We start from the raw sequence: 20,363 nt of genomic DNA, 5'->3' as shown, positions 1-20,363 counted from the left end.
CATTGTTTATATATATTTTTTTCTTAGTTTACTGGTTGTCCCTCTGTTCATGGCAAGCTGTAACATAGTGCGCCGCCAGTGTTATACAGCTTCTCTCCTCTCCCAGTAGGAATGGGAGTTTTTGGTTGTCATTCAGATTTCTGAAATCAGGGCATATTTGTGAGAATTTTTGGTAGAAATTCTCCCTGATGCCCTGATATTTTCCACAAGCTGTGAGGAAGTGCATCTCTGTCTCCACCACTCCCTGACTGCAGTGAGAGCATATCCTGTCCTCTCTTGGCAGCCTGGTCTGCCTGTGTCTGCCTTTTTCGATCGCTAGGCTATGTTCGCTAAGTCTGTACCTTGTCAAGGTTCTTCTCAGTTTGTTATCCTTTACCATGGTCAGGTAATCAGCTATGTTGTATTGTCTGTTTAGGGCCAAGTAGCAATTGAGTTTGCTTTGGGTTTTTGTTGTTTCTGCCCAATATGTCAGATATTTTTCCTTTTGCTTAGCGACGATTGTGTTGGGTCGAATTCTTTGTGTTACCCTGTCACTGTCCTGGGGCTGGTTATTGTTAGTATTGTTAGTAGTTACTTCACTGAGTCCCAGGACTAGTTGACTGAGGGTATTCTTCTTTATGGTCAGCTCTTGGCATTTCAGGGCGTCGTAGTGATAGCATTGGGGATTGCTCATCTGTAGGTGATTCCAAAATTTGGTGGCTCTTTTTTGGATAGTGATTATTAATGGATATTGGCCTAGTTCCGCCCTGCATGCATTGTTTACTGTTTTCCTTTGAGTCCGGAGGATACTTTTACAGAATTCTGCATGTAGGATCTCAATTGGGTGTTTGTCCCATTTTGCAAATTCTTGTTGAGTTAGCGGTCCCCATACCTCACTGCCATAGAGTGCAATTGGTTCAATTACTGATTTGAAAATTTTGAGCCAAATGCTAATTGGGATTTCTATTTGGATTGATTTTTTGATGGCATAGAAAGCCCTTCTTGCTTTCTCTTTCAGTTCATTCACAGCCAGTTTGAAGTTTCCCGTAGAACTGATTTTTAAGCCCAAGTATGTGTAGTTAGTGGTTTGTTCAATTTTGGTTGTTCCTACTGTGAAATTTATTTTGGGTCCCTGATGTTTGGATCTTTGCTGGAACACAAGGACTTTGGTTTTTTGGGGATTTATTGTCAGGGCCCAAGTCTGGCAGTACGACTCCAGCAGGTCCAGGTTTTGCTGTAGCCCCTCTTTAGTAGGTGACAGCAGAACCAGGTCGTCTGCATAGAGGAGGAATTTAACCTTGGATTCATATAGGGTGAGGCCGGGTGCTGTAGATTGTTCAAGTAGTTTTGCCAATCCATTTATGTAAATATTAAAGAGTGTCGGTGAGATTGGCGAGCCCTGCGTCACCCCCCGCCCCTGTGGGAAGTATTTTGTTTGTTTGTCTCCAATTTTAACTGCACATTTGTTGTTTGTATACATTGATTTAATTACATCATATGTTTTCCCTCCTACCCCACTTTCGATAAGTTTCAGGAATAAACCGTCATGCCAGATGGAGTCGAAAGCCTTCTGGAAATCTACAAAGCATGCGTAGATTTTGCTTTTGTTATTGTGAACGTGTTTGTCAATTAGGGTCTGTAGGGTGAAGATATGATCGGATGTTCTATAGTTTGGCAGGAATCCAATTTGGCTTTTACTCAAGACATTGTGCTCCTCAAGGAAGTTTATAAGTCTTTTGTTTATGATGCTACAGAATACCTTCCCCAGGTTACTGTTTACACAGATGCCTCGATAGTTGTTTGGGTCGATTTTGTCCCCACTTTTGTATATGGGCGTTATGAGTCCTTTGTTCCAGATATCAGGGAAATAACCGACACTCAGAACCAAGTTGAAGAGTTTTAGGATAGCCAGTTTCATTTTGTTGTCTGTGTGTTTAATCATCTCGTTTAGTATGCCATCTGTCCCGCAGGCTTTTCCTGGTCGCAGGTCCTTGAGTTTTTCAAGAAGTTCTTTTTCTGTTATTATGGCGTCCAGCGGGTTTTGGTTATCTTTTATGGCCATTTCTAGCTTTTCCAGTTTTTTGCATATTTGGTGTTGCTCTGGTCTTAGTGTTTTTTTCTGGTATAATTTTTCAAAGTGGTTTACCCATGTGTCCCCATTTTGAATGGCCAAATCGTCGTGTTGTTTTTTGTGTAGTGTTTTCAAGTTTTCCCAGAAACAATTGGAATCAATGGATTCCTCCATGGAGCTGAGTGTATTCTTAATATATTGCTCTTTTTTGGTTCTGAGTGTGTTTCTGTATTGTGTTAGTGTCTGACAATAAGTAAGGCGTAATTCCTCGTTTTCTGGATGTCTGTGTTTTTGGTTTGATATTTTTCTAAGTTTTTTCCTCATGTTATGGCAATCTCGGTCAAACCATTTTTCATAGTTTTTTGTTTTGGGTTTGTTCTTGCGAGCTTTCAAGTTTGCATTTGTTGCCAAATTATCAAAAATATTGTTTAGTTTACTAACTGCCCGGTTTACGCCTTCTTTATTGTGAGTGTATATGTTATCCAGAAAGGTGTCTAAGAGAGCTTGAGTTGATGCATTGCTAATTGTTTTCTGGTATTTTTCCGTGTCGTTTTTGGCCCATCTGTACGATTTTTTGGTGTTGTACAGTTTACTGGGTTGTGTTTCTATGTTGTTTGTTTCTGTCTTTTTGAGGAACATAGTAATTTGACTGTGATCTGACAGTGTTGTTTGTGGTTTGACTGTGAATGCTCTGAAAGAGGATGGGTCTAAGTCTGTAATCATATAGTCTACTGTGCTGCAGCCAAGAGGTGAGCAATAGGTCGATCTTCCTAGGAGGTCTCCTATGAACCTACCATTGACAATGTACAGACCCAGGTTTCGACAGAGCTGTAGTAGCTGTTTTCCGTTGGTATTTGACTGCTTGTCGCAGTTATGCCTGTATGGAAGGGAAGGGATGTCAAAGTGGTTATTCCCGAAAACATAATTGTTTCCCTGATTATTGGTGAAGTCTGGTTCTTCGCCCGTTCTTGAATTGAGGTCCCCACAGATCAACACGTTCCCCTGGGCCTGGTATTGGATAATTTCCCCCTCCATGTTGGAGAAGGTGTCCTCTTTAAAGTACGGGGAATCGATTGGAGGGATATAAAGTGCGCAAATGTAAACATCTTGGGTGTTTGAGATAATCTCCCTCTCAAGTTTGAGCCACATATGGTTTTCGCCCTTTTTTATATGACTTTTGTCAGTTTTCACTAGCACTCCGTTCTCTCTGAGCTTCACTAGCTCTTCCTCCACCTGACTTTTCAATGTATAGGGGACCGGCCTTGCCTTACAATAGACAGGCATCGCGTTGGACTTGATGTGGATATGTGCGTCGTACCCAGTGATGTCCTCATAACTGCCTGAGAACATGCTTTCGTACTTGTTCAGCATTGTGTTGAGTCGCTTCTTTGAAGCATCTACACTGAAGATGTTTTTCCAGTCTCGTTTCAACTTTCTCAACCAGTCTTTGCCCATGAGGGTTGGCCTGTTGTAGCTCGCTACAATAATAGGCAGCTTTACTGACTGGCCATTGTGCTGAACTGTACATTCCATTTGTCCACATGTCTCTAGGATTTCTCCAGAGTAGGCTTTTAACTCTACGGTACTCTTTGTAACTGGTATTTGATTAAACTTATTCTCATATGTGTCCTTACTCATGATAGAGCAGTCCGCCGCTGTGTCAATACACATATTTGCTCGTTGGGTTTTGTACAGAAGTCTTTCTCACGACTGCTGGTGTTGTCACTAGTGGCATAGATACTGTAGATGCCTAATGGGAGAAATTAATTATAGCCCTGATTGGGGCGCTTAATTTTAAAAGTTGAAATAATTAGTGCCAGGCGTAATGTTTCTCAACTTTTAAAACATTCTGGCCTAGAAATTCAGTTGGTTGCGCCAGCCGGTAGCGCCTTAGGAGGAGTAGATGTCGGGCGCTAGGCGGCTAGCGGCAGGGCGCAGCGCGATCTGCGCCTCTCCCCAACTTCACTCACGATTTAGCGGCGGCGCAAAGTCTTTGCGCGCGCTCAGCTGCGCACGCAGATCCTGACGTCATTTCCTCGTACAACGCCCTTTGTGCGCCCCAAACTGGAAATTCAGTCGCGACGCCCCATTGTGCGCCTGGTGCCCCTAGCGACTGGTAGAGTGGAACGGTGCTCAGTCGATGCGGGGCGCGAGGGGCGCAAATTAAAGGGCACTCCTCCTGCACTAGAAAAGGCTGCCATTTCGCAGCACTCCTTCTTGAGAGACGGATCTTTGCAGAGAGACCAAGGTAGAGAGCTTTCTGCTTTGGCTCAACACTCGGACAGGTACTTGTGGCTTCAGGCCACAGCTTTCCACTTGTCTTTGCCTTCATTGACATATCATTGTTTGCTAACATATTATGGGGGCTGCAATGGGTGCAAATGCTGGCTTTCTCCATTGCATCCAAAGGGCTCACAGACGCCGTGAGAGAGTGGCAGCCCTGGCTAGACGGAGAGGGGGCAACAGGCGTCGGGAAAGGAGGCCTTACCCACCCAGGGTATACCGCCAGCAGTTCTCCTATCTCAACATGTCTGACGAGCAGTGTGTTCGGAGGCTGCGATTCCGAAGGGAGGTGGTCACAGAGATCTGCCACCTGCTTGGCGGTGATCTGCAGCCACAGCTGAGGAGCAGGACGTCTCTGTCGGTGGCAGTGAAGGTGACGGTGGCTCTCAACTTCTATGCCACTGGCTCCTTCCAATCCGCTACTGGGGACATTTCCAACATCTCCCAGTTCGCCGTGCATTGCTGCATCCGCCAGGTGACCAATGCCCTTTTCAAAAGGAGACGTCAGTTCATCTCCTTCTCCATGGCCCTTGCCAAGCAGCAACAGCGTGCAATGGGCTTTGCAGCATTCGCAGGCTTCCCGATGGTGCAGGGCGCCATTGACTGCACGCATGTGGCTTTGCGGGCACCTCTGGAGAATTCCGAGGATTACCACAACCCGAAGGGCTACCATTCGCTCAACGTCCAGCTGGTGTGTGACCACAGGCAGCTCATCCTAGCTGTCAATGCCCACTTTCCAGGCAGCAGCCACGATGCCTTCATCCTGCGCCAGACTTCTGTGGCAGACATGTTCCAGGCCCAGCCTCACCCACGAGGATGGCTTATCGGGGACAAAGGCTATCCTTTGTGTACCTGGCTGATGACCCCGCTCCGTGCGCCCAGCACCCCTGCTGAAGAGGGATACAACGACAGCCATCAAGCGACCAGGAACATCATAGAGCAAACAATCGGCGTCCTGAAGCAACGGTTCCGCTGTCTGGATCGTTCCGGTGGAGCCCTACAATATTCGCCGGAGCGAGTCTCCCATTTCGTGGTTGTTTGCTGCATGCTGCACAACCTGGCTATCCGCAGGACTCAGCCACTGCCACCAGAGACTGGAGGACCACCTGAGGAGGAGGAGGAGGAGGAGGAGGAGGAGGAGGACCAGCACAGGAGGGAGGCAGAAAGTGCAAGGGCCGCCCGTCGCCGGCTTATTGAACGTCGGTTCTAGGCCCCCTCTCAGGGAATGGCTTGTGCCAATGTCAGCAGATGAATGTAGCCGCTCCACAAGCCCTCAGCCGAGCAGGGCAACCAGGACTTGACAAAAAAACCATGCACAGTGCAATTTAAGAACATTAATTTATTGCAAACCTCTGCCCTTCCCACATTACAACCTCATGTGGAGAAGCCCCCTCCAAAAACACAAAACTAACAGTCTCGGCCTTACAAAAACTAAAAAAGACACCAGTCTCGGCCTTACAAAAACAAAGAAAGGCACCAGTCTCGGCCTTACAAAAACAAAGAAAGACACCAGTCTCGGCCTTACAAAAACCACAAACCATTTGTGCAGACCTTCTACTTTTTGCCCTGCAAGGGCGATGCCTTTCGCATCCTTGCCTGGCCCCTGCCCGCCCTGCAGCTCCTCCTCAATGGGAGCCCAGTGGCTGCAGCAAGGCTGGGGGAAGGCTGCTGAGGGTCAGATGGCGAGACGGCAGATGCCCTTGGGGGTCAGCCTGCACCAGCTCTGGCCCTCGAGGGGCCGGCTGCTGACTGCTGCAACTCTGCTTGGGCGGCAGCAGTCTGTCCAGCGGCTCGTGGCAGCTGCAATGGCGGAGTGGCAGTGTCGGCTGCAGGAATGGTGCCAACCTGACAGATCGCAGGTGCTCGCTGGTCGCCTGATACAGTGGCACTCGCACGGGCCAGCACTGCAGCATGCGCAGCAAACAGCTGAAGAACAGACTGCTGGGCTGCTGCTGCACGGCGAGTGCCCTGGCGATGCCTGGCTGATCCAGCGAGCGTGGCAGCAGTTAGTGCCCGTGTGGCCCTGGTCTGTGTCCGCATGACAACAGCCAGTGAATGGACGGCACGACTGAGCACTTGGCTCGAAGCCGCCTGTGCTGCCGCGAAGTCCTGTAGACTCCTGGCCTGTGCTGCACTGAATTGATCCAGACTCCTGGCCTGTGCTGCTCCAAATTGCTGCACACTCCTTGACAAAGACTCAATGGAGTCAGGCATCCTTGCCACTGCAGCCATGAGCTCATTGTGCCTGCGCTCAGCCTGGACGGCCATTTCCTCCAGGAGCCGCACCTCCTCTGTGCTGACCGTCGCAGGACTGGAGGCCGCACTCACCCTCTCGGGAGAAGTCCGCCGAGCTTCCCCACCCCTCCCGCGTTGCTGCAGGCCGCTGGGCCCCGGAGCTTCACTCTCCTCCGACCCTTCCCCCCGGCTCCCCTCCAGGGAAGACGTGTCCCCTTCATCGCCATGGGCTGGCGCGGCTGAGGGTGGCACTGATGGGCCGGCTTCCTCTTCCTCCTCCTCTAATTCGGAAGCGCTGACAGTGGCAGCTTGAAGGCCCGCCTCCTCACCTGGCGATTCACCATCTGAAAGCAGGAAGGCACAAGAGTAGCTTTAGAGTGAGGACAGGGCGGCAGCGAGGGAGGCATGAGTGCTGCCATTCACTGCATTGGTCAGACAGTGGCAAAGGATGCTGATCTGAGGCGCAAGTGGAACGAGAGAGGTCAAAAAGGTGATGCCCTTACCATTGGTGCCCAGAACAGGGTCGGCATCTCCACTGGTGACGGGGTCAATCAGCCGGTCTGCCATAATGCGCTCCACACACTGGTCGAGGTCGGAGAGCTCTTTGACGTCAGGACGGCCTCCCCCGGTCTCAGTTCGTTTCTGCCGGTTGTGCGCCACCTTGGCCTGCAAGAGAAAGGACGGCCTCTAAGTACAGTGTGAAGCCCTGATCTTGTCTGCACTGCCTCCCATGGTCGAATAGCTTGTACAGTGTGAAGCCCTGATCTTGTCTGCAATGCCTCCCATGGTGGACTGGCCCTGACAGTGTGAAGCCCTGATCTTGTCTGCACTGCCTCCCATGGTGGACTGGCCCTGACAGTGTGAAGCCCTGATCTTGTCTGCAATGCCTCCCATGGTGGACTGGCCCTGACAGTGTGAAGCCCTGATCTTGTCTGCACTGCCTCCCATGGTCGAATAGCTTGTACAGTGTGTAAAGTGCTGAATGTGCAAGTGATTTTCATGCCAGTCCCATAGCTGCTGGATGAGGGCTGGCCATTAGGGCTTTCAGGTCCCTTTGCCCATAAAGTGAGGTGCACATGCAGGGATGAGGAGGACACTGGAAAGGGTACTCACCCTGACAACCCGAGTGAGGTCGTTGAACTTTTTCCGGCATTGCACAGGAGTCCTGGCAACCACGCTGTTGGAAGACACCCTGTTTGAGACCTCCCTCCAGGCTTTCCGGTAGGCACTGGGCAGCGGCCTCTTGCCACCTTCTGGGAACAGAACATGGCGCCTGCGCTCCACTCCGCCAACCAGCACCCTCAGGTCACCGTCGCTGAAGCGCTGCGCTCTCTCCCTGGCCTTCTCCATAGCCCTGGGCGTTGTGCAGATGAAGCTGAAGTGGTCAGGCCTAGGTTGAGGGCTGCAGTGTGCAGGGCGTGGCAGGCAAACAAATCCACCCTCCCCCTTTAAGAGCTGACCGGCGCCAGAGTGTCTGCCGTCAATCAACAACTCGCCGCACCTGCGCTGCGCCCGGCCTCGGGGGTATCGCTCAGCACCGCTGGCTTAGCGCCTAAAGATAGTCGTGCATCACCTGTTTTAGCGCAGCAGCAACCTCTTGGGGCGATGCGACTGAATATCGGCGAAGGTGGCGCGACTTTGCGCTGGGTGCAAACTTTAGCGGCCGCCCGACTTTAGCGCCCCAAAAGTGGCTATACTGAATTTCTAGGCCTCTGTTTTGGGCTCCCGGAAGGAAGTGGTGAGCTAAATCAAGCGCAACAGGCAGCAGGCGGGGCGGTAGGTGTTGGGCCGTGCAGCGCTGCCGCGTTGGAAGGCTCCTTCCCTCCCTTAAAGGGAAGGGCCATCGCTGCAGGCTCTGCAAGGGCAAAACATACCTGGTCCCCGACGGCAGCCGCGATCCAGCCCGGCCTCCCGATGAACGCCTCCTGCAGCTGCCGGTGTTTTCACCCGGCATTGGTGCGGGGGCGGAGCCGAAGTTCGGGTCCGGGGCGATGCGCACGGCGATGACGTCACAATCTTCGGGCGAAGGAGATCGGGGCGCAGCGCCAGACTGCCGCCGCAAACCTCCCGCCGAATATCGCGGGAGTCGATCTTCTCGCTGCGTCCGGGCGGTAAGTGGTTAGCGCCCTGTTATCGCCCCCGGAGGCGATAACGGGAGGCACTAAGGTACACAATTTCTCCCCCCTTGTTCTTCAACATCACTTCAATATTGTGAATTCCTCCCTTTTGTTGTTGCTGCTTTGCATTGCCACTAGAATGGTTCTCGCTTCCTGCTTTCGATCTAGCTCTGCAAGCTGTTGAAATTTGGTCTTGCTTCTGGCAGTGAAACACTTTGCATTTCTGTATTGGCAGGACTGTGGTGAGTGATTTCCATTACAGCGATAACAATTCACTGAACTGCTCTCACCAACATGTTTTTGACTCGGTCTCACAGCTTGAGGTACGGTGGTGGCTTTGTGACTGTAGACCTCAGCTACACTCGTCACTTGAGTTGGACGGAGCTCCCTAGCATTCTTAGACGCCGTCTCCATAGATCGGGCAATTTTGCATGCCATGTCAAACGTTAGGTTCGGAGTGTTCAGTAACTTGGACTGTGTGCGCTCATCCACCAGTCCACACACAAACTTATCTCGCAATGCACGATCCAAAAATGTGCCGAAAGACAGGTTCTTAAGAGCTACAATGTACTCACTGATGGTTTCACTTTGTTTTGGGTTCTGGTACCAAACTTATAGCTCTCTGCTATTTCTAACGGCTTTGGGTCGAAATGGTCCTCGAGTTTCTCGACAATGTCTTCAAAAGACACATCTTTCGCTTTCTCTGGCGCGAGTAGGTTTGTCAACATTCTGTAGACATCTGGCCCGATCTCCATTAGAAAAATTGCTTTCTTCCGTTCACGTATTACTTTATTTTGAGCTTGAACATTCTCATCTGCACCTTCGGTCTCAATAATGTTATTCGCCTTAAAAAACATCTCCATCCGCTCAATGTAAGAACTGAATGGTTCGCGAGCTCAGTCACACGTGCCGAGGCATCCGATGAATCCCGTAGGCGCGGCCATGATTGTCCCGATCCCGTCGAACAGTGACTCAGCACACTACCTGTGTACAGTACCTGTGAGAATCAAGGCCGCTGTTGCTGTGTATACATACAAGTGAAGGTGACTCACAGACGATTCTGTACGAGCATTAACAGTAAAGCATGGCAAAAATTCAGTTTAGATGTCACAAATTCACCTTAAACTTTTCCACTCGAAGGTTGAACACTGTGTCCTTCCATGATCCCTAAAAATGGCTTTGGGATCACTTTCTCGATGCCAGAAATGTAATATATGTGAGTAGAACAAATGAAGGACAGAGACACTGATGTAAGAAAACTACTAAGCACTTGGTCTAAGCGTTAAACAAAGCTTTAATCAACTGTTTTACAACATGGAGGTCTAGTTGTGTCCTTCACTAGTTCCTGTTAAAGAATGTCCTGCGCAAGCTGGGCCCGTGCTCGAGTATTTATACTCTCCCTGGACAGCGCCACCCGCAGGCCGCCCAGTATTATTTCATAAGTCATTTCCACATGAATGACTGATTCATGTCAATCACGATGAGCTGCTAGTCCATGTGCCCGCTTTACTAGGCCAGAGCGAACGGAGCATGCTCATACCAAACCAAGTGACAAACCATGTCATTACATGTGTGAACACGTTCAGGCGCGTGTTTGAAGGGTCCCGCGGGCGCTCTGATCACGTGTCGGGAGGACGGCACAGGGTCGCGGCGCCAGGGAGAGGTATCGGGTCGTCTGGCAGGGAGCGCTCGTTGCGAAGTGAGTGAGAGCTGCGGGCCTCTGCGGGGAGGTGGGGCCCAGCTGTTGAGAATAATTTGCAAGAATAACGAGGAGGCGGCTTGAAATGACCTCCGGCCGCGGACCTCCCTGAAAAGTCTCTGCGGACCTCAGGGGTCCGTGGACTGCAGTTTGAGAAACACCGCGGTAAGGGAGAGGTCCATGGTTTGCTTGTGGGGCCTGGAGGAGCCTCCCAACACCTCCTGGCCCCAACAAGGAAACACTAAAAAAAAATTGTGCAAACTTATCCCTCTGGGCCTCTTCCGGCCCTTGATCCAGCTCCTGGAAGGTCTGCTTGGTGGGGAAGACATCACAGATCCCCCCTGTTCATGCCTTGGGTTAAAATAGTGGATCAGACCCCAATGATATCATCGGCGGCCAATCTGCAGGTTCAATGAGGACCCCATCGGCTTGGGGGACGGGTGTCCTTGCTGCCTGCAATTGTAGTCGGCCAGATCGAGGCGGGAAATGAGTGGGCAAGCCAGGAATCAGGCAGTGGAGGAGTTAAAATCGAGGCATAGAAACATAGAAGATAGGAGCAGGAGTAGGCCATTCGGCCCCTCGAGCCTGCTCCACCATTCAATGCGATCATGGCTGATCATCCAAACTCAGTGCCCGGTCCCTGCCGTCTCCCCATATCCCTTGATCCCTTTAGCCTTAAGAAATATATCCAACTCCTTCTTGAATATATTTAATGAATTGGCCTCAACTGCCTTCTGTGGTAGAGAATTCCACAGGTTCACCACTCTCTGGGTGAAGAAATTCCTCCTCATCTCTGTCCTAAATGGCTTACCCCTTACCCTTAGACTGTGACCCCTGGTTCTGGACTCCCCCACCATCGGGAACATCCTCCCTGCATCTAGTCTGTCTAGTCCTGTTAGAATTTTATAAGTTTCAATGAGGCGTTCATATCTGTAACTGATCTTTTTCTTCCAGGGACGATAGTTTTAAGCCGTACAACTGGAAAGTGTTCAGTGGCTTCATTTCTCAAAATCAACTCTTTGGAGCCACAAAGAGTTCCGTCTCGAAAATCATCACTCACACCGGCTACAGCTCAGACACAAATGATTATGACATTGCTTTGATGAAGCTCAGAAGATCATTGCAGTTTACAGGTTAATGTCCATTGAGGCTGCTTGGCCCTGACCAATATCACATCTTTTACCATTATTCCTAAGCCCCTGGTCCAATAAAACACTGCAGCATCACACGTTCCCAGTTCCAGCATCACGATACAATCCACTTAAGGCTCATTTTCAAGATGCCGAATTGCTGCCCTGAATCAATTTGATTACTGGAACAGTTATTTATAATTCTAAGTATTTTTCATGCTCATGAAGATGAGGGGTATCGGTGCTAGCGAATGGATTCTTCCTTCTATATTGTACCCATGTTTGTCACAAAGCATCTCAGTTCAAGTACAGCACGGGTTAGATACAGAGTAAAGCTACCTCTACACTGTTCCATCAAACACTCCCAGGGCAGGTACAGCACGGGATAGACACAGAGTAAAGCTCCCTCTACACTGTCCCATCAAACACTCCCAGGGCAGGTACAGCACGGGTTAGATACAGAGTAAAGCTCCCTCTACGCTGTCCCCATCAAACACTCCCAGGGCAGGTACAGCACAGGTTAGATACAGAGTAAAGCTCCCTCTACACTGTCCCATCAAACACTCCCAGGGCAGGTACAGTACGGGATAGATACAGAGTAAAGCTCCCTCTACACTGTCCCCATCAAACACTCCCAGGGCAGGTACAGCACAGGTTAGATACAGAGTAAAGCTCCCTCTACACTGTCCCATCAAACACTCCCAGGGCAGGCACAGCACGGGTTAGATACAGAGTAAAGCTCCCTCTACACTGTCCCATCAAACACTCCCAGGGCTTGTACAGCACGGGTTAGATACAGAGTAAATCTCCCTCTACACTGTCCCATCAAACACTCCCAGGGCAGGTACAGCACGGGTTAGATACAGAGTAAAGCTCCCTCTACACTGTCCCATCAAACACTCCCAGGGCAGGTACAGCACGGGTTAGATACAGAGTAAAGCTCCCTCTACACTGTCCCGTCAAACACTCCCAGGGCAGGTACAGCACGGGTTAGATACAGAGTAAAGCTCCCTCTACACTGTCCCATCAAACACTCCCAGGGCAGGTACAGCACGGGTTAGATACAGAGTAAAGCTCCCACTGTTTGTGTGTAAGTATATGTGTGAGACTGAGTGTGTGTGAGACTCTGAGTGTGAGACTGTGTGAGTGAGTGTGAGTGAGTGAGTCTGTGAATGAGTGAATGTGTGACTGTGTGTGACTGTGTGTGAGTGAGTGTGTGAGTCAGTGTGTGTGTGTGTGAGACTGAGTGTGTGAGTGAATGTGTGTATGTGTGTGTGTGAGTGATTGTGAGTGAATGTGTGATTGTGTGAGTGTCTGTGTGTGAGTGTGTGTGAGTGTGAAACTGTGAGTGTGTGAGTGAGTATGTGAGTGTGAGTGAGTGTGAAACTGTGAGTGTGTGAGTGAGTATGTGAGTGTGTGAGTGAGTGCGAGTGAGTGAGTGTGAAACTGTGAGTGTGTGAGTGAGTATGTGAGTGTGTGAGTAAGTGTGAGTGTGTGAGTGAGTGTGTGAGTAAGTGTGTGAGTGAGTGTGTGTGAGTGTGTGTGTGAGTGAGTATGTGTGTGAGGGTGTGTGTGAGTGAGTGAGTGAGTATGTGTGTGAGTGAGTGTGTGAGGGTGTGTGTGAGTGTGTGCGTGAGTGAGTGAGTGAGTGAGTGTGTGAGTGAGGGTGTGTGTGACGGTGAGTGTGTGTGAGTGAGTGAGTGAGTGAGTATGTGTGTGAGGGTGTGTGTGAGTGAGTGTGTGAGTGTGTGAGTGAGTGTGTGAGTGAGTATGTGTGTGAGGGTGTGTGTGTGTTTGTGTGAAATCACTTTGGCATTTCTTGCAGTGACCGACTTTACATTTTTTCCAGATAAAGTCAGACCTGCCTGTTTGCCGAGCTATGACCAGCAATTCCCACAGGGGACGGCCTGTTGGATTACGGGATTCGGTCTCACCAAGGAAGGTGCAAGTAAGTCAGAGTATGACTGCCGGTGGGCCAAAGGATCGGGGAGCCCGATTTACCCTGCCCTGTTATCCCATTGCTGGGACTCGCACAAGACCAATCTCTTCCACTTGGCACGAGTAATTTGGAACACAGCAACTTTCATTCCACAAGGCAAACATTGTTCACCCTCAAGTGGAGTTTGGTTTGATACAAACAGCTACATTTTTTACAAGTAATGCGACTTGTTTTTTAAAATTATCTCCTCAAAACATTGTTAGAACGTCTGTGGGCCCCTGCCATTGCACCAGGAAGTGTTGTGTTTTCTGTGGGGGTTGCAGCAACCTCTTGGCATTCCCGTTAGATTGAGCCTTTAATCTGACAAAGAACTGAAATTTTCGTTGTACAAAATCTTCCCTTGATTTCTGGCCAGTAATTGAAGCTTCTCGGTCTTCTCAATGGCATCAGTCTCACTTCACTGTTAAAAATTGCATTGAGAATCTTAGTAATAAAACAACATCAAACTAAAGGGCGACGGGATGGGGTTTCACCTCCAGCCCCACAACCCTCCCAGATCTGGCCTCGTGCGCATCCCCGATTTTAATTGCTCCACCATTGGCGGCCGTGCCTTCAGCTGCCTGGGCCCTAAGCTCTGGAATATCCTCCCTAAACCTCTCTGCCCCTCTAACTTTCCTCCTTTAAGACGCTCCTTAAAACCTACCTCTTTGACCAAGCTTTTGGTCACCTATCCTACCATCTCCTTCTGTGGCTCGGTGTCAAATTTTGTTTGATAATCGCTCCCGTGACGCGCCCTGGGACGTTAAAGGCGCTGTATAAATACAAGTTGTTGTTGTTGTTAAGTGTCAGTTCTTTTGGCGTCTGGTTTAATTTTCAGAAATCGCTGGACAGCTCACTCCAGAAACTGGCCTGTCCGCTTCACATTCAGGGCTGGCCAGTGACCGACGTTCCCTCGAAACTGCGCTAATGCGAGGCCGCGCAGTAAACCGCAAGGTCCCGCGCAGGCCGCTCACACGCTCTTGCGCTGGAAATACCGCTTGTGCGCAGAAATGTAAAGGATCCGCGCATTTTGACAGAAACAGGCCGCGCAGAACATAGTGCAGCCCACAGGGAGCATTGCTAGTCACCCCCATCATGACATCCTGAGCGTAACTCTTTCTGCAATGTGTTTCAGCTTCGGCCTCCGACATCCTTCTAGAAGCTTCTGTTCGCATAATCAGCAGCACAACCTGCAACCACAGAAGCGTTTACAATGGAAAAATAACACAGCACATGATCTGTGCCGGCAAACTCGCCGGAGGAGTCGATTCCTGTCAGGTGCGTAACAGTCAGAAACCAGCAGATCCATCCTGTCAACCCCTGGTACCCCAGATCGGAATACGGATCAGCTTGATGGGCTAAAGGTCTCTCCCATTGGCAATAAAAGCCCCAAATGAATTGAGTCTGGAGACTGCCTCGGCCTAATTGCAATGGGCGCGGGCAGAACTGGGCTGCAAGTCGGTGATCTCATTCACAGAGATGGGCGCACCGTGAAATGGTAAACCGTGTATCATTGCAGAGGGAGTGGCAGAGGGCACTTTGGCAGGGCCTCGGTTTTACGTCTAATCCAAAAGATGGCACCCGACAGTGCGGCACTCCCTCAGCACTGGCACTGCAGTGCCAGCCTAGATTTTATGCTCAAGTCTCCTGGACTGCGACTCGAAACCCACAACCATCTGACTCAGAGGTGAGAAACATAGAAACATAGAAGATAGGAGCAGGAGTAGGCCATTCGGCCCCTCGAGCCTGCTCCGCCATTCAATGTGATCATGGCTGATCTTCCAAATTCAGTACCCTGTCCCTGCTTTCTCCCCATATCCCTTGATCCCTTTAGCCTTAAGAAATATATCCAACTGTTTCTTGAATATATTTAATGAATTGGCCTCTACTGCCTTCTGTGGTAGATAATTCCACAGGTTCACCACTCTCTGGGTGAAGAAATTCCTCCTCATTTCTGTCCTAAATGGCTTACCCCTTATCCTTAGACTGTGACCCCTGGTTCTGGACTCCCCGGCCATCGGGAACATCCTTCCTACATCCAGTCTGTCCAGTCCTGTTAGAATTTTATACGTTTCAACAGAAAGGACCCACTGTGCCAAGACTGACACTTCTTTGCAGACACTGAGTACAAGACCTGGGGTAAATTTATCAAGGCTCCAGGCCCAAGCCCGAGGCTCACTCAGTGGGAGCTTGGATCATCCAATCAGGTGGTTGCGCCCAATTTGTGGTACTCCTGATTTTTCCAGTGTTTAATTTTGATGGCCAGGAAAGTCAGGAACACTGTGAGTTACACAAACGGCACTCCGCACCAATTCTCTGTGTGTGTGTGGTCTCATGGCATTTACCCCACTGTACCAGTCTGAATACTCGCATCCCACGATTCGAGCACAAGATTAATCTTCCCGTCACCTCCACAGAGAAGAAATGACCGATACATTGAAAGCAAACGCCAAGGCTTTGCGCAGGGACCATGGTCGGTGCTCCAACCAGCTTTAGACTCACTGCAAAACTGTTCTCTTTAAACCCTAGGGTGACAGTGGCGGGCCTCTTGTTTGCGAAGTATCTGGTACCTGGTACCTGGCAGGAGTTACCAGCTGGGGGATTGGCTGTGCTCGGATATACAAACCAGGGGTTTACGCCCAGGTGAATCAACTCACCGACTGGATCTTCACACAAATGGAGGTAACAATGGCCCTCGTTTCCATGGTGACTGGGGGAAATATTTTGCGACAAGGACAATCCTAACAACGACAACTTGCATTTATATAGCACCTGGTTAGCGCAGTAAAATGTCCCAAGGTGCTTCACAGGAGCGTTATCAGACAGTGGTGGGATGAAGAAAATCGGGGAATGCGCAAGAGGCCAGAATCGGAGGAGCGCGGAGATTTCAGAGGGGTTGTAGGGCTGGAGGGGGGTTACAGAGATAGGGAGGGGCGAGCCATGGAGGGATTTGAACACAAGGATGAGAATTTTTTTAATCGAGGCGTTGCCGGACCGGGAGCCAGTGTAGGTCAGCGAGCACAAGGGGTGATGGGTGAACGGGACTTGGTGCGAGTTAGGACACGGGCAGCAGAGTTTTGGATGAGCTCATGCCTATAAGAACTGGGAGTGGGGACAGCCCTTTAAGGGTTCTTGCTCTGGAGTCTCTTGTTGTGACTGTACCTACACGATGTGCATTTAAAGGACTTAATTTCAGTGTCGTGCCGAGGGAGAGCAGCATTGACCTGCCATGAGAAAGAAAGAGTTGCATTTTTATAGCGCCTTTTATGACCCAATGCACTTCACAGCCAATGAAGTACTTTTTGAAGTGTAGTCACTGTTGTAATGTAGGGAAATGCACAGCAAGCTCCCACAAACAGCCATGTGATAATGACCAGATAATCTGTTTTAGTGATGTTGATTGCGGGATAAATATTGGCCCCAGGACACCGGGGAGAACTCCCCCTGCTCTTCCTCAAAATAGTGCCATGGGATCTTTTACATCCACCTGAGAGGGCAGACGGGGCCTCGGCTTAACGTCTCATCCGAAAGACGACACCTCCGACAGTGCAGCACTCCCTCAGTACGGCCCCTCCGACAGTGCGGCGCTCCCTGAGCACGGCACTGGGAGTGTCAGCCAGGATTTTTGTGCTCAAGTCCCTGGAGTGGGACTATGAACCAACAACCTTCTGACTCCGAGGCGAGTGTGCTGAGACATAGCACGGCTGACACTACGGCTGAGACGGGTAAAGCCGTCCCAGTGGTTGTTTGGGATTGCACGGCACTATTTGAATAAGAGGAAGTTCTCCTGGTGCCCTGGTCAACATTTTTGCCGAGTCAAATTGCAACACAATAAAGCATTCATCTCCTTGTCACACAATGACTACCATATTTACTTATGTGTCAATGATTGTACTGTGTGAAGTAATTTGATATATTTCTATGACGTGTAAGGCACTATATAAATGCAGGGAACAGCACCAACCGCTGTACATGGCCTTCTTTAATCTCACAAAGGCCTTCGACACTCAACCGTGAGAGATTATGGAGTGTCCTCCTCAAATTCGGCTGCCCTCAAAAATTTGTCACCATGCTTCATGACCACATGCAAGCCATGATCCTGACCAACCACAGACCCAATTCACGTACGAACCGGGGTCAAGCAAGGCTGTGTCATTGCACCAACGCTCTTCTCGATCTTCCTTGCTGCAATGCTCCATCTCACCCTCAGTAAGCTCCCCGCTGGAGTGGAGCTAATTTACAGAACAAACGGGAAACTGTTCAACCTCCGTCGCCTCCAGTCCAGATCCAAGGTCGTCCCATCCTCTGTCATCGAATTACAGTATGCAGACGATGATTGCGTCTGCGCTCACTCGGAGGTCGAACTCCAAACCATCATCAACACCTTCACCGAAGCGTACGAAGCATGGGCCTTACACTAAACATCCGTAAGACAAAGGTCCTCTAACAAACTGCCCCCGCCACACAGTACTGCCCCCCGATTATCAAAATCCACGACAAGGCCTTGGACAATGTGGACCACTTTCCATACCTCGGGAGCCCACTGTCAACAGGGGTGGATGTCGATGACGAAATCCAACACTGCCTTCAGTGTGCTAGTGCAGCCTTCGGTCACCTGAGGAAGAGAGTGTTTGAAGACCAGGACCTCAGACCCGGCAGTAAGCTCATGGTCTACAGAGCAGCAGTGATACCCGCTCTGCTGTATGCCTCAGAGACATGGACCATGTGCAGCAGGCACCTCAAAGCACTGGAGAGGTACCACCAACGCTGCCTCCGCAAGATCCTGCAAATCCATTGGCAGGATAGGCGCACCAACGTCAGTGTTCTTGCTCAGGCCAACATCCCCAGCATCGAAGCTTTGACCACGCTCGATCAGCTCCGATGGACGGGTCACATTGTCCGCATGCCCGATACGAGACTCCCAAAACAAGCACTCTACTCGGCGCTCCGACACGGCAAGAGAGCCCCAGGTGGGCAGAGGAAACGCTTCAAGGACACCCTCAAAGCCTCCTTGAAAAAGTGCAACATCCCCACCGACACCTGGGAATCCCTGTCCAAGACTGCACGAAGTGGAGGAGAAGCATCCGGGAAGGCGCCGAACACCTCGAGTCTCTTTGCCGGGAGCAAGCGGAAGCCAAGCGCAGGCAGGGCAAGGAGCGCACATCAACTCAAGCACCCCACTCACCCGCCCCTTCAACCACCGTCTGCCCCACCTGTGACAGGGACTGTAGGTCCCGCATTGGACTCATCAGTCACCTGAGAACTCATTTTTAACGTGGAAGCAAGTCAACCTCGGTTCCGAAGGACTGCCTAAGAAGAAGAGAAGCATTTATTTTTACCTCTCTTTCAATGACTATACAATACTAGCAGTGGTGAGTAAATTGCCAGTGTATTGCCTACATTCAGTTGAGGGATATAACTTTTTTTTTTACATTTACCGGAGTTGGGAGACTTCAGAAACTCATGCCACCCTGCAACCTCTAAGCCAGACCCTGCAACTACCGCATTACAGGCAACTATTTGCTTGCAGGATTTACAGAGGAACAGGAGGAGGCCATTCAGCCCCTCGAGCCTGTTCCACCATTCAATGAGATCATGGATGATCTGTATCTTAACTCCGTCTACCCGCCTTGGTTCCATATCCCTTAATACCCTTACCCAACAAAAAAAATCCATTCTAAATGTTTGCATGGGCAGTTTTAATGTTAAACCTTGACATAAAAGTGTGACCTAATATTGCGGTGAAAGGGAGTGCGTGCACACCAAAGATCTTTAACACTATATAGGTGAGGCTAGCCTGCCATCTGTAATGTTGATTCTGCAAGCAGGTGAAGGTCATATAGTGGTCATCGACCGTGAAAGGCTGTGGAAGGAAAGGGTCGATGCAGTCAATGGACAAACACATGCTTAGACCAGAGGATTTCAAACGGGGGTCCCTGGACCCTCGGGAGTTCATGAGGGGAACCCAGGAGGTCATGAGGCCATCTGATTGCTCTGTTTTTCCATCTGTTGACTTACAATAACAGCTTGCATTTATATAGCGCCTTTAATGTAATAAAACACCCTGAGGTGCTTCACAGGAGCGATTATCAGACAAATATTAACACCGAGCCACATAAGGAGACATTAGGACAGGTGACCAAAGGCTTGGTCAAAGAGGTAGATTTTAAGGAGCGTCTCAAAGGAGGAGAGTTAGAGAGGTGGTGAGGTTTAGGGGGGGAATTCCAGAGCTTGGGGCCTTAGCAGTTGAAGGCACGGCCGCCAATGGTGGAGTGGTGAAAATCGGGGATTATTGGTACATTATTTCCGTCGCTGAATTTTCTGATGTAATAGAACTGTGTTGTTGAGGCTGCCGCGGAACACGAATGGAGGCCGAACCGATCTGAGGAACACATGGCTTTTTATTACATTCTCTTGAGAGATGGCTGCCCCAGCTCTTCTCTCTGCTAAAACCGAAACAGAATGGGGCGACGCCCGCGCTTTTGTGTACACACTGAGGGCGACGCCCGCTCCTTTGTCATGCCTTAAAGGCAGCATGCTTCTTAAAGGCAAGGTGCCCGATTTATTGTCCACGGACGGAAAAGTGGATTGCGCCCATTTAGGTGGCGATCCGCCACACAGCTCCCCCCAGAATCCGCTTAGGAGGTGTGGACGAGACGGTGCGGCGGTCTGATGGGCTGGCCGGAGCGGCTCTTGTAGGACGCCGGTGGACGTGGAACGGCCGGGCGTGGAGCAGCCGGGTGTACTGGCTTGAGGGCAGGTCGGCCGCATGGCAGTGGATGAGCTACTGGGACCTGCTCACCGGGCTCCGAGTGTGCTGGCTTGAGTCGGTCAACCGACACTTTTTCAGTCCTGTCGCCTGATATACCTA

The 20,363-nt window shown here is 50.2% G+C and overlaps 1 protein-coding gene across 1 annotated transcript in view; it reads left to right on the top strand.

The window, feature by feature from the left end:
* The window catches only part of LOC147100252 (transmembrane protease serine 2-like), a 95,945-nt gene that overhangs the window by 63,734 nt on the left and 11,848 nt on the right, over positions 1-20,363 (top strand). Inside the window, exons 9-12 of the mRNA XM_085967755.1 lie at positions 11,339-11,517; positions 13,364-13,462; positions 14,628-14,770; positions 16,022-16,174. Coding sequence (XP_085823881.1) covers positions 11,339-11,517; positions 13,364-13,462; positions 14,628-14,770; positions 16,022-16,174 — 574 coding nt within the window. The remainder of the gene's footprint in view (positions 1-11,338; positions 11,518-13,363; positions 13,463-14,627; positions 14,771-16,021; positions 16,175-20,363) is intronic.

The sequence above is a fragment of the Somniosus microcephalus genome, chromosome 26, assembly GCF_052327205.1.
Source record: "Somniosus microcephalus isolate GS21.2 chromosome 26, FLI_Smic_1.0, whole genome shotgun sequence".
NCBI lineage: Eukaryota > Metazoa > Chordata > Chondrichthyes > Squaliformes > Somniosidae > Somniosus > Somniosus microcephalus.
This window is presented reverse-complemented; position numbering and strand designations above follow the sequence as displayed.